General features: G+C 45.8%; 1 protein-coding gene and 1 long non-coding RNA gene across 10 annotated transcripts in view; one reads left to right on the forward strand and one right to left on the reverse strand.

Moving 5' to 3' along the window:
- LOC140849057 (uncharacterized) lies at positions 1 to 7,604 on the reverse strand. 2 transcript variants are annotated; one of them, XR_012130537.1, is made up of 3 exons: positions 7,015 to 7,563; positions 4,496 to 5,415; positions 1 to 1,440 (listed from the first exon to the last, which is right to left on the reverse strand). It is a non-coding gene; the product is annotated as an uncharacterized lncRNA (long non-coding RNA). The 2 variants fall into 2 exon arrangements; XR_012130538.1 differs by lacking the exon at positions 1 to 1,440 and having other exon boundaries at positions 4,811 to 5,415; positions 7,015 to 7,604.
- P2RX5 (purinergic receptor P2X 5) overlaps positions 5,795 to 13,994 on the forward strand; it is a 25,739-nt gene continuing 17,539 nt past the window's right edge. For 2 of the 8 annotated variants that reach the window (XR_005062468.2, XM_037022743.2), the window contains exon 1: positions 5,796 to 7,022. Coding sequence is in view for 6 of the 8 variants with exons in the window: in XM_037022743.2 (XP_036878638.1) it covers positions 6,886 to 7,022 (137 nt within the window). In the remaining 2 variants the exon portion in view is untranslated. Of the gene's footprint in view, positions 7,023 to 13,994 lie in introns of all 8 variants that reach the window. The other 6 variants (XM_037022740.2, XM_037022741.2, XM_037022739.2 and 3 more) reach the window with 6 other exon arrangements.

Consider the following 13,994-nt stretch of genomic DNA (forward strand, 5'->3'; position numbering starts at 1 on the left):
CCTCTGTTAATGATTTTTCAGATACTCTTGTAAAATATTCCTATGCATATACCAGCATAAGCTTCTTTTTAACATATATAAATGGGATTAGATTATATGTAGTGTCTCACCCCATTTTCATCTAATAGACTTTACATATCTTTCAGTAGCCACATTTTCAGATCTAACCCATTTTTAAAAATAGTGCCATAATATTCTGTTACGTTTACTCAGCAAGTTCCTAGAAGTGGATATTTTGGTTGTTCCCATTTTTTTTTTTATTACAGAGAAAAGGTGTGATGAACATCTTTAAACATGTATCCTGCCTGGTTTGCTTTTTAGATCTATTAATGGGTAAGTTTCCAGCATAGTCACTGGCTCAAAGGTTATGTGCACTTGAAATTTTGATAGATGATGGCAAAATTTTTTTACCAGCACTTAGGATATATTAAGTGCCCCACTTAGGATATATTAAGTGCCACTGTATGCCCTTGTCACCACTGGGCATCATCAAATTTTAAGCTAAGCTGATCAGTGTAAAAAACTATATCCTGTATTTGATAAGTTTTCATTGTAACTTGGCAATAAATTTTGCTATCTTGATAGGTCATTTTCATTCTTACTAAAAAAGTATTGATTGAATTCTTTCAGATAATTTTTCAGATTCCCAAAAGAAACCCTTTAGGGTTTTAACTTAAATGTACACAGATTAAGCTGGGGAGAACTGCATTCTTTACAGTATTGTTTGCCTGCTCAGACTTACGACATTTCTTCACTTGCTCAGATTTTGCAAAAACAACCTATAACAGGGATTTATAATTTTTTGTCAGAGGTCCTAATTTATGAAGACTTTTATATACCACATTGTATTAGATATTTTATTGATACTGTAAACATTTTCCTTTTTTCTCCTGATTATAGAGTTTGTATTTAGAAACATACAGGTTTTGAGTATAGGTCTTTGAACTCTGCTTCTTAATAGCTCTTCAGTTGATTCTCTTGGATTTGCTCAGGAGAAAATCCTCTACAAATATTGGTAATTTAGATGTAATTTGGAATCTTTAGGAAATCTTGATTTTTTTCACCCTTATTTCTTTGGCTTAGCACTTGGAGAGCTCTGAGAAGTTAACTGTGTGTATAGTGTTCATGGGATAGCTTTACATGCTGTCCACTTCCTGCCTCATAGCCTGCCCATGGCCCCAATCCCTGCCACTGCGCTTGGGCAGTTTCTGGGCCTGCTTGGAGAACCCATGTGCTTCTCAGGGAGCCGCTTTTGCCTGTGTCAAATCACCAGGCTGCTTGGCATGATCAGCTGTCCTGTTGATCTGATTCCATCTGCTTCATTTCTTTCAGGAATGCCTTTATATTTTGGATCGCTTTATTATCCCATTCTCTGTTTCCAGTGCTGCCACAGGCTTTTCCGCCTTTATATTTCTTGGGTTGTTTCAGTGGGATTTGCCTCTGAAGGAAAAGAAAGAGGTAAGTTTGCTTAGGTATTTCCCTATTGTTGGGAAATACTTTTCAGTGTTACAGGTGACTTGCAGACCCTGCTTTCATATTTTTTTAAATTATAGCTAACAACCCTATTGCCATTGTAACAGTCAAGCCTTATATTGACCACCTTTGAGCTACTGACTGACTGAGCTGTGCTGATCTGATTGGAGTTAGACCAGTGCTGTTGTAAGTCAGGAGACTACAGAAGGGACCACTCTGAGAGGAGGAAGAGACTTTTAAACAGAAACATGGCCAGATTTTACAAATTCATGTGCTATGACTTGGGCCAAGGCCCTGTCTTTTTTCTAAAAGAAAGGAAGATGGTAGAATTCTCTCTGTTGAAATCCTTGAAAATTCAAAGGCTTAAAAAAATACACACAAAAATAAAGGCATAGTCATACTACCCCCAGATACTTCAAATATGCAGGCTAATAGGGGCAGTGACCAGGGATCACCCTCCATCCCTCTCCCTCCCGTGGATGACCTGCACAGAGACCCTGTGGTACAAAGAGTGAGAAAGCCCTTTCCGCCCTCACAGCCCTGTATGACAGGTGTGTGCCCAATGTCACTCCCTAAATTGTGCAGATCCTGTCCTTTGGGGGTTTAGAGGAGAGGGATCCAGGGGGCCTTAGGAAGGAGACAGGCCTCTGAAGGCTGAGCCTTGAAACCATGGAGGACCGAGGGGTGAGCAGCCTGGGCAAAGATATGGAGGTTCGAAAACCCTGAAGGTGGGTTTGCTTGATGGGGCACTGAGGCTGGGAAGGGGCTGCAGTGAACACTGAGGACCTATGGAATCTGTACAAGAGACTATGGAAGCAACACCCTTGTGTTTTACAGGAGGAGTTCCCACTCATGCGTGTTTCATTACCACTACAGTCCTTGAACTTGACAGCAGAGCAGCCGCAGGGGAGCCCGGCCTGGAGGCGGAGGGAGGGGGACGTACCAGGTCACAGCCGTTGCTGTGTGGGTTTGAGTCCCAAGAGGTTGAGTTTTTATCGTGTTTGGTGCCTAGTGGGCCGGTATTTGACTATTTTTTTTAAATGTTTGGTAACCTCAGTAGAAGTTTTTCCCAGGTCACATTTTGAGAACCAAGTAATGAGTAACAATCCATCCGTTAAGGTGGGCCACACGAGCAGCTGATGGACTCAGAAATGCTTCCCACAGAGAGGAGCTTCCTTCTTCCGGTGGACTTTATTGAAATGACATTAATAATGCATCTGCTACTCCTTAAATTCGCCAGCACTATCTACTAATGGAATGTGTTTATCATAGCAGGACTGCCGTAGCAAAAAGAAAAGGGTACATTTTTTTTGTGGGACTCTTTGCGACGCCTTTACAACACCTTTCTAAATCCGTGATACTTAGGACTCTGAAGGACGTCTGGGTCTGCAGATGGTCCTCGAAGGCCCTGCTTGTGATGACTCTCCTGTGTCCTAAGACAGATGCAAATCTCCTACCTGCAAGCTTTGCATATGAGCCCTCCTCTCCTTTGGGGTGGGAAATAGAACCACATTCACCATGCATAAGTAATATCTGAACCTCTCTAAGAACCATATTATTTCAGGGGGATTTGTGTCATGTTTATTTTGCTTCCTATAATTTTTTGGAGAATACTTCTTGAGTTTGTTAGCCTCTCAGGCTAAGGGGAAGCCCTCATTAGGACTGGAGAGGAAAGAAGGAACCTGAGTGTCTTTGGTGACTGCAGAGTGACCAAGTGTCACCTCCCAAGTCACTAGTAGAAACACAATGATGTTTCTGGCCACTTTCCTGCAGCCACCCACCTGCAGCCAACAGTGTCCCTCTTAGAAGCTCCTTCTGATCCCCTAGAGAATGGGGTTTTTCTCGATTGAGGAGTGTCATCTTGTAATTCTCCTGCCTCTGAAGGCTCACCCATACTTCCTCTGTTATAAATCTATCAAATTCCTAGGAAAAGGAGGAGAGGACGGTATGGGGCAAATGTTGGAGTCAGAGGCAGGAGGTCTGTTTTCCCGCCAGCAGGGCCCTGAGCACATTTCCTCGGGAGAAGGGAAAGGGCCCTGTCTGTCTCGATTCCAGACACTTGAGGGTCCGTAGTGGTTTTTACTAGAGGCTGTCCCCAAGCCCAGAGTGGACCAGGAGAGCCCCAGGACTGGCTCCACACTGAAAACGTTGGCAAGTCTCAGGAGCAAGTGAGATGATGTAAAAGAAAGATCCCCTATAAAATTCACTTTATAATTCCTATCACTTCACTGCTGGTACATTAAATCATCCAACTAGACAAAGTCTTGTGAGCCAGATGAGAATGGTCCCCTCACTGCCAACCCTTCCTCTTAGGTGGACAGCACTGATTATAATGAAGCACGACGTGGACCCCTTTGGAGCAGCAGGGGGAAGAGGCGTGCAGTGTGGTGGGGAGGCAGGAAGGGGACTTTGACCACTTGGAAGACCAGCCGTTCACCTGACCCCTGACCCAGGGAGTAAAGTTTAAAGGCACTCAGTTATTGGCATGCCAGGGTGGTGCTCTCTGCCCCTGTGGCATGGGGCTGCCCCCACGCCCCCAAAGATGCCTTCTGGTGACTGACCGCCCCAGTGTGGCATCATGAGAGTCTGTTTCCCTCTGAGGAGCACTATACAACTGGGCCCCAGTTGCGTGGTGGCCTCCCTGGACAGCAGCAGGGGAGATGTGTGCGTTACACACTTAGGTGTCATCTAGAAGCAGCCATAAGCACTAAAGAACAGAGCCCCAAGTGGATGGCTGGGAGACCACCCTGGGCCTCGTTCCAGTGAGTATGAAATGGGCAGAGTGAGTCAGTGAGTTGATGTGTAAACTAAAGCACTGTGCTCATGGTGACAATGGAGATGATTTATGGGACTCTGGAGCCAGATCACCAGGATTCAAATTCTGGCCCTGATGCTTACTAGTGGACACATATAACCTCTTAGGGAAAAATAAGGATAATAATTGTTCCAACTGCATAGGGTTGTGATGAGCCCATACACATAAGGCACTTAGAATGATGCTAACAGGTAAGTAAGTACTCACAGTGATGGTGACGAGGACCATCTGAGCAGGGTGCCTCGGGGCTCTAGACTGTTGAATTGTGGTTAGGGAGAGTGGAGAAACCATCAATGAAAAGCAGCGGGCAATATTCTCTACATTGGAGAATTCCTCTCGGTTTGGGAAACAGCCCTGACTTGGACTTTAAATAATGCAAATGTAAAATGCAAAGGCCCCTTCTCCCACTCTGAGTATAAAGGGCTTGGGCCTGAATGTGAGGGGGTGGTGAGCTGGCTCCAGCCTTGGTGAGGTGGTTTGCTGCTTATGAGAGGTATTTTTCACATTGTTTTGACCACAATCCTGAGGAAGAAATATATTCTATCATAATGTCATACACATACTCATTTAAAACAGAAGTTTCACAAAGCCATGTGTACTCTTACTTAAACACCCCTCTGATATTTTCTCTCATTTTCTATATGCTGGTTGTAACTCAGTAACTGATGTCATGACCCAGCTATTGGTCTGGATATAGTGGTCCTGAGGGAGCCCCCAGGAGGGGTCTGGCCCTGGTGTCTGGGGGATCCCTCAGAGGACAAACAGGCCCCTCATAAAGCCTGGAACTCCCTATGGGGAGTGGAGAGACCTGGTATGGCTCCACCCGATGCGCTGCTTGTGTAAGGGCGGGGGGCTTGCTGACACGATGCCTTCCAGCCTCAAGCTCTTCTCCATACCACGTTGTGAGACCCTGAAAGGCCACCTTCCCTTGTGTGCTCAGGTTGATGAGACTTCCTAAGTGTGATGTCACCCCTGAGTGTTGGCTGTGTGAAGGGAGGGCTGAGGCCGGCAGGAGAGTGAGGAAGGGAGGTCTGGTGACAATCCCAAGCCTTCCCCAACCCCGATGACGTCAGCTTCTGAAATCCCCAGTCATGAGGAGGACAGGGTGGAAGCTCCAAATCTCTTCCCTGTTTAAAAAAAAAAAAAGCCTGAGTTTATTCACTTACTCAAATACATAACGAACTAATACAGAGCAGAGGGCATGGGATACCAAAGGCAAGGTCCCTGCCCTCCTGGAGCTTGTGGTATTATTGGGGGACACAGTAAATAAATGAGAGAATATCTAAGAGTGACAAGTGCTCTAAGGGAATGAGAAGGGGTAATGGGATAGAGTGAGGCGAGTGGGGCTGCTGTTGGGGGTGGTAATAGGCTTTTTTTTAAAGGAAATGGTGTGTGAGTTCAAATGAAAAGCTGCAAAGAACTGCTTTTGAGAGCAAAATACAGATTCTCAGGCCCTGCCCTAGCCTTAGAGAATGAAAATACTACGGGCAGGGCCCCGGAATTTGCATTTTTCTTCCACACGATTCCCATGCACAGGAGAGCTGGAGACCTTGTACCCTGGGGTTTCTACTTAATGACAGGAGCACATTCTATGAACTTTAGGGTCCCTCCAAACTCTAGAGCCTGTGGCTCTGCAGGGAACTCTGATCCGCGTGTAGGGGCCCGGGTAGGGAGAGGAGCTGAACTGCTTCTGTCAGATGGCGGGATGCAGAGAGGGAGCACGCGCAGCTCATCACACGCTCAGCCCGCGCGGGCCGGCCTCTGCGGCTGCCATGTGCTCTAGAGCTCGGCTCCCCACCGCAGCTCCCGCTGCCCTCCTTTAATTTCAGGTGTGAGGAGTGCGGTCTTCATCGCCTAGATTCGGTCCCTGTCTTGTTTCGGGACCACTTCAGTTGGCGCCGGGCCTCCAGGCATGGTTCACCACTCTGGGCCTTGGTCGCCTGTCGCCACGCCACCTGCCCTAGGTGCGGCGTGGAGTTCACGCTGTGCGGCAGCCGACTCCCCGGGGGCGCGGGCTTTTACACTTGCCCCAGCTGCCACAGTAGGAGCGTCCACGTAATGGCCACATAGGAGCCACGGGTCCCACAAGTCTTCGGTCTCTCCCAGCCTGCGTGGTGAGGGCCGGGCTTCCCCCAGGGAGCAAGAAAATTAAGAAACCTATTGGGTTTGCTTACGCATGCTCTTCATCCCCTCCTCGCCGCCGCTTCCTGCGGAGTCCCGCGCCCCCCACCCACCCGGCCTCAGTTTCCGCATCTACTCGGTAGGAGGACCCTGGGCGTCCTTTGGACTAGAAACCCTGCGTGGTATTGCCTCCCTCCTCCCGCGCAGCGAGCTGCTGGCTGCGGCGGCCGCACGTGCAGGCGGCCGGTCGGCGGGGTCGCTGTGTCGGGAGACGAGGCGGCGGCGGCAAGGTCGCAGTCGGCGGCCTTCCCCGCGCGCTCCCAGTCCTGCGCGCCCGCCGCCGGCCCAGGCCCGCCGTAGCCGCGTGCCCGGGGCCGCCGCGTGGAGGTCGGAGCGCCAGCGCCGCGCGGCCGGCCAGACGCGGCTCCCCATGCGGCGCGCGCGGCGCGCTCTGCAGGCGCAGGTGAGCCGGCACCATGGGGCAGGCGGGCTGCAAGGGGCTCTACCAGTCGCTGTTCGACTACAAGACCGAAAAGTATGTCATCGCCAAGAACAAGAAGGTGGGGCTGCTCTACCGGCTGCTGCAGGTCTCCATCCTGACCTACCTGGTGGTGTGAGTCCTCCCGGGCCTGGCGGGGGCGGGGGCGGTAGGGGGCCGTCTCCGGGTCGGAATCAGCCTGTGTGTGCTTGGGGGTCCAGGTTTCTGCCTGTGAGGACGCCCTCCAGGGCCCTTGGGTATGAGCGTAGTGGGTGAGGAGGGATCCCTCTTCTTCCCACCCCCGCGCTGGAGGGGATGAGATGCGGGCGCGGCCTTCTGAGTGCGCCGCTGCTTCCTCCAGGCCTGGAGCCCCCAGTGTCAGGGCTGCTGGAAGGGGTGAGGATGGGCTGCAGCTGTCGCCCCAAGCCTCCCTGGGCCCTGGCCTGGAAGCTCAGGCGCCGGGCGGTTATTTTTAATCACTGAGTTCAGTGCCAAGCACCCAGCTGGGGCAACTCATGAGCCTGGCATGTCCTAGAACGCCCACCCGTGACTGGCCTCTCCAGCATCCAGCTGGGAGTCCTGCCCAGAGACCTTCTACCCCAGCACCGAGCTCAGCTGTGCCCCGCCAAGTCCCTCACCTGGCAGGAGCTGGCCTGTCAGTGGAGGGGGCAGTGCCTTGGGGTTGCTCGCCAGGCACTGTTCAGAACCATTACCCCAAGTAGGAGGGGTCAGGTGGAGGGAGGAAATGACAGTAGATGACTGGGATGCACCCACGTCTTTCACTCCTTCAATAAATGCTATTGAGTCCCTCCTATTTCCTGACTGGGGGTGGAGTGGACGCTCCTCCTGGGAGGGCAACCTTGACCTCTCTTGGAGGCCTAGCTTCCCTGTCCCAGGGCACCGGGCTGCCTCCCATGAGGGCCTTTATATGGCTGTTCCCCAGCTAGGCTTGCCTTTTCCCTTCTACTTAGCGCCCACTCATCCTTCAGACCCGGCTTCTTACATAACTCCTCTCCTTTGCCTCCTTGGCATTTCCACAGTGTAGTTACGTGCTTATTTGGGGGATCATTTGCTTGATGTCTGTGACTCCCCTCCAGTCTGGGGATGCCACAGGGGTAGGCCTGGCATCACCTAAGTGCTTAGGGAATATAGGGAATAGATGTGAAATGAATGAATGTTTCTTGAGTATTTGAAGAATATTTCTGTCTAGGTTGGGCCCCGTGTGTCCCTACTAAAGTGACTGGTTGGCTCAAGTGTCAGAGTTTCTTGGAGACGGACAGTCTAGGGCCCAGGCTGTGCCAGCTCTGCCCCCAGAGATGAAGAGGGTGGACACACCCTGCTTGGCATCCTGGGAGGTGCAAGGCACCCCATACCACTGCTGTGGGGCCTCAGGCAGGCAGCCCCTGCCCTCTTCTGGCCTCAGTTTCCCCAGCTTTCCCAAGGGGAGGTTAGCATGGACAATCTCTAACCTTAACTGAAACATCCATGGTAAACTGATGAGTCTTGAGCTCTTCCCCTGTGCCACTCATTGTGCTAAGCGATTACATGTGCCATCTGATTTTTTAAAAAATATTTTTTGTATTTTGAAATAATATTAGATTTACAGAAGAGTTGCTAGTACAAATTTTTAAAAAATGCCCTTCACCTAGGTTCCCCAAATTTTAACCTCTTACTACATTTGTGATGTCCTTCTCCCTTCCTCCCTCTACGCACAAGTGTATATCTGCAATTTTTTTTGAACTGAGTCGGTTGCAGACATTAAACTCCTTTCCTCCTAAATACTTTAGTGTGTATTTCTTAGAAAACAAGGATTCTTTAATTTGACCAAGTGCAAGTATGAATATTAGGTAAACAACATTGAAACAATATTATTATCTAACCTACAGACCTTTTGGAAATTGCCCTAGTAATTACCTTTATAGTAAAAGTAAATCTGAACTCATACCTTGCATTCAGTTGTCTCCTTTAATTTGGATTTGTTCCTGAGTGTGTCTTGGTATTTTACTGACATTTTTTTGAAAAGTACAGTATTTCTATTTTATTTATTTTACTATTTTTTAACTGAAGTAAAATTCACATAGCATGAAATTCACCATTTTAACCACTTAAAATTATACAATTCAAGGTTTTTAGTCCATTCACAATGTTGTACAATGATCAACACTAATTCCAGAACATTTCCATCACCCCAAAAAGAAACCCCTATCTATTAGCAGTCAGCCAGCCGCAGTGCTCTCTTACACCCAGCCCTTGGCAACGACCGGTCTACTTTTGTCTCTATAGATTTGCTTATTCTGGACAGTTTATATAAATCAAGTTATATAATATGTGGTCTTTTTTCCGGGGGGGTGTCTGGCTTCTTTCACTCAGCATAATGTTTTTGAGGTTCATCCATGTTGTAGCATCTGGTGGTACTTCACTCCTTTTATGGCTGAATACAACATCCCATCATATGGATGAGCCCCATTTTGTTTATCCATTCATCTACTGATGCAGATGTCTACTTTTTTTTTTTTTTTGAGAGGGCATCTCTCATATTTATTGATAAATGGTTGTTAACAACAATAAAATTCAGTATAGGGGGGGTCAAAGCTCAATGTACAATCATTAATCCATCTCAAGTCTAATTCTCGTCAGTCTCCAATCTTCTGAAGCATAACAAACAAGTTCTTACATGGTGAACGAATTCTTACATAGTGAATAAATTCTTACATGGTGAACAGTACAAGGGCATTCATCACCGAAACTTTCGGTTTTGATCACGCATTATGACCTATAAACGATCAGGTCAAATATGAATATTCGTTTGATTTTTGTACTTGATTTATATGTTGATCCCACATTTCTCCCTTTATTATTATTATTATTTTTATTTTTAATAAAATGCTGAAGTGGTAGGTAGATGCAAGATAAAGGTAGAAAACATAGTTTAGTGCTGTAAGAGGGCAAATGTTGATGATCAGATGATCAGGTGTGTGCCTATGGACCAAGTATTAATCCAGGCTAGACAAGGGCAGCAAGACATCCACGGCTGCAGAATATTTCTCTCAAAGCAGGGGGGGGTGAGGTTCTGAGCCTCACCTCTATTGATCCCCAAATTCTCACCTGATGGCCCCCCTGCGACTGTGCCTGTCTTAGGTTGTTCCTCCCTTGAGGAATCTTACCCGTCTCTGGCTAACCAGTCATCTTCCGGGGCCATACAGGGAAATGTAAAGTTGGTAAGTGAGAGAGAAGCCATATTGTTTGAAAAGGTTAGCTTTTTACTTCTTTGCAGATTTATGCCCTGTGGCTTCTATGCCCAGCACTTGTCTCGAGGTATCTTTACCACCTGGAGGAATTATGATACTCAGTAAATTCGATATGAGGCACGAATTCTATTTAAGGGTTGTAATTAGGAAGAAAGAAGAAAAGCTACAGATGTAGCATATGGAAGGAAACATGATTGATTATTTCTTTGACGTATCTTCTTGTAGAGTACCTTAAGTAGTATGTATAGGTCTTAAACTACTAACTAATTTGCACACACATATTAACATAATAGGAATACGGTGACATAAACAAAGCAAATCTATAATTACCATCCATCTCCAGTGAAGCCAAGAAAACCATTTAGGTACCCTAAGCATTTGTGAAAATTTGTCTATGATATGATGGATATTGTCCAACTGTACTTGAACCGTCTGAGAGAAATCAGACAAATTAAAGCAGCCCATTTCTGGGATCTGTTCACATCCCATATGTTCTTTTAACCGTAGATAGTCTATAGTCATAAGATTTTGGAGTGCTACACCTTGCACCCCTCCCAACTCCTGGTTGAGTTCCAACAGTACAGATCCGGTCAAATTCGTTGTCTCACTGTTTGCACATGCCAGCCTAGACATCTCCCTCCTCATTCCTATGGCAAGTCCAGGAGACGGTGGGCTGGATGCAGCCACAACCGCAGCATCGTCCGGATCTCTGTGGAGGCTTTTTGATGATCATCCCCCGGCACAAGTCCTCCAGAGAGTGCTGATGCCGGAAACTCCTCCTCATATTGTATCTTAGTTCATTTTCTGGGTATCCAAGCTAGGCCTTGATCTTCTGCATAGAAACAAACAGACCCTTTGCCCACACTTTGACATGCCTTCTATACCACTGTGCAGAACTCATTGGAGGTCAGCACACAGTAACTGCTTTTTTTTTTATTATTATTAAGAGAAAGGAATATTATCAGAAAAGAGTACCTCCATAGCTGATCATCTGACACCCTTTAAGTGATCAACATTAAGGATATTTAAAGCATGCGATGATCTTTGATTTACCAATAGTTTTATCCTATCAAGGAGTAATCCTCCTTTTCTTTCTTTCTTTCTTTTTTTTTTTAATCTTTAATCTACACTTAGATGAAGAATACTATGTTTACTATGCTCTCCCCTATATCAGGTCCCCCCTAACAACCACATTACGGTTACTGTCCATCAGCTTAGCAAAATGTTGTAGAGTCACTACTTGTCCTCTCTGTGTTGTGCAGCCCACCCTCCCCTTTCTCCCTCCCCCCCATGCATCCTAATCTTAACACCCCCCTTCTTCCTCCCCCCCCCTTTCCCTCCCTGCCCACCCATCCTCCCCAGTTCCTTTCCCTTTGGTACCTGTTAGTCCATTTTTGGGTTCTGTAATTCCGCTGCTGTTTTGTTCCTTCAGTTTTTCCTTTGTTCCTATACTCCTCAGATGAGTGAAATCATTTGGTATTTCTCTTTCTCTGCTTGGCTTATTTCACTGAGCATAATACTCTCCAGCTCCATCCATGTTGCTGCAAATGGTTGGATTTTTCCACTTCTTATGGCTGAGTAGTATTCCACTGTGTATATGTACCACATCTTCTTTATCCATTCATCTACCGATGGACATTTAGGTTGCTTCCAATTCTTGGCTATTGTAAATAGTGCTGCGATAAACATAGGGGTGCATCTGTCTTTCTCAAATTTGATTGCTGCGTTCTTAGGGTAAATTCCTAGGAGTGGAATTCCTGGGTCAAATGGTAGGTCTGTTTTGAGCATTTTGATGAACCTCCATACTGCTTTCCACAATGGTTGAACTAATTTACATTCCCACCAGCAGTGTAGGAGGGTTCCCCTTTCTCCACAGCCTCGCCAACATTTGTTGTTGTTTGTCTTTTGGATGGCAGCTATCCTTACTGGTATGAGGTGATACCTCATTGTAGTTTTAATTTGCATTTCTCTGATAATTAGCAATGTGGAGCATCTTTTCATGTGTCTCTTGGCCATCTGTATTTCTTTTTTAGAGAACTGTCTGTTCAGTTCCTCTGCCCATTTTTTAATTGGGTAATTTGTTTTTTGTTTGTTGAGGCATGTGAGCTCTTTATATATTCTGGACGTCAAGCCTTTATCGGATCTGTCATTTTCAAATATATTCTCCCATACTGTAGGGTTCCTTTTTGTTCTATTGATGGTGTCTTTCGCTGTACAGAAGCTTTTCAGCTTAATGTAGTCCCACTTGCTCATTTTTGCTGTTGTTTTCCTTGCCCGGGGAGATATGTTCAAGAAGAGGTCACTCATGTTTATGTCTAAGAGGTTTTTGCCTATGTTTTTTTCCAAGAGTTTAATGGTTTCATGACTTACATTCAGGTCTTTGATCCATTTTGAGTTTACCTTTGTATATGGGGTTAGACAATGGTCCAGTTTCATTCTCCTACATGTAGCTGTCCAGTTTTGCCAGCACCGTCTGTTGAAGAGACTGTCATTTTGCCACTGTATGTCCATAGCTCCTTTATCAAATATTAATTGACCATATATGTTTGGGTTAATGTCTGGAGTCTCTAATCTGTTCCACTGGTCTGTGGCTCTGTTCTTGTGCCAGTACCAAATTGTCTTGATTACTTATGGCTTTGTAGTAGAGCTTGAAGTTGGGGAGTGAGATCCCCCCTACTTTATTCTTCTTTTTCAGGATTGCTTTGGCTATTCGGGGTCTTTGGTGTTTCCATATGAATTTTTGAATTATTTGTTCCAGTTCATTGAAGAATGTTGCTGGTAATTTGAGAGGGATTGCATCAAATCTGTATATTGCTTTGGGCAGGATGGCCATTTTGACGATATTAATTCTTCCTAGCCATGAGCATGGGATGAGTTTCCATTTGTTAGTGTCCCCATTAATTTCTCTTAAGAGTGACTTGTAGTTTTCAGAGTATAAGTCTTTCACTTCTTTGGTTAGGTTTATTCCTAGGTATTTTATTCTTTTTGATGCAATGGTGAATGGAATTGTTTTCCTGATTTCTCTTTCTATTGATTCATTGTTAGTGTAGAGGAAAGCTACAGATTTCTGTGTGTTAATTTTGTATCCTGCAACTTTGCTGTATTCTGATATCAGTTCTAGTAGTTTTGGAGTGGAGTCTTTAGGGTTTTTTATGTACAGTATCATATCATCTGCAAATAGTGACAGTTTAACTTCTTCTTTACCAATCTGGATTCCTTGTATTTCTTTGTTTTGTCTGATTGCCGTGGCTAGGACCTCCAGTACTATGTTAAATAACAGTGGGGAGAGTGGGCATCCCTGTCTGGTTCCCGATCTCAGAGGAAATGCTTTCAGCTTCTCGCTGTTCAGTATAATGCTGGCTGTGGGTTTATCATATATGGCCTTTATTATGTTGAGGTACTTGCCCCCTATTCCCATTTTGCTGAGAGTTTTTATCATGAATGGATGTTGAATTTTGTCAAATGCTTTTTCAGCATCTATGGAGATGATCATGTGGTTTTTGTCTTTCTTTTTGTTGATGTGGTGGATGATGTTGATGGATTTTCGAATATTGTACCATCCTTGCATCCCTGGGATGAATCCCACTTGGTCATGGTGTATGATCCTTTTGATATACTGTTGAATTCTGTTTGCTAATATTTTATTGAGTATTTTTGCATCTACATTCATCAGGGATATTGGTCTGTAATTTTCTTTTTTGGTGGGGTCTTTGCCTGGTTTTGGTATTAGGGTGATATTGGCTTCATAGAATGAGTTTGGGAGTATTCCCTCTTCTTCTATTTTTTGGAACACTTTAAGGAGAATGGGTATTATGTCTTCTCTGTGTGTCTGATAAAATTCCGAGGTAAATCCGTCCGG

The sequence above is a fragment of the Manis javanica genome, chromosome 4, assembly GCF_040802235.1.
Source record: "Manis javanica isolate MJ-LG chromosome 4, MJ_LKY, whole genome shotgun sequence".
In the NCBI taxonomy this organism is placed as follows: Eukaryota; Metazoa; Chordata; class Mammalia; order Pholidota; family Manidae; genus Manis; species Manis javanica.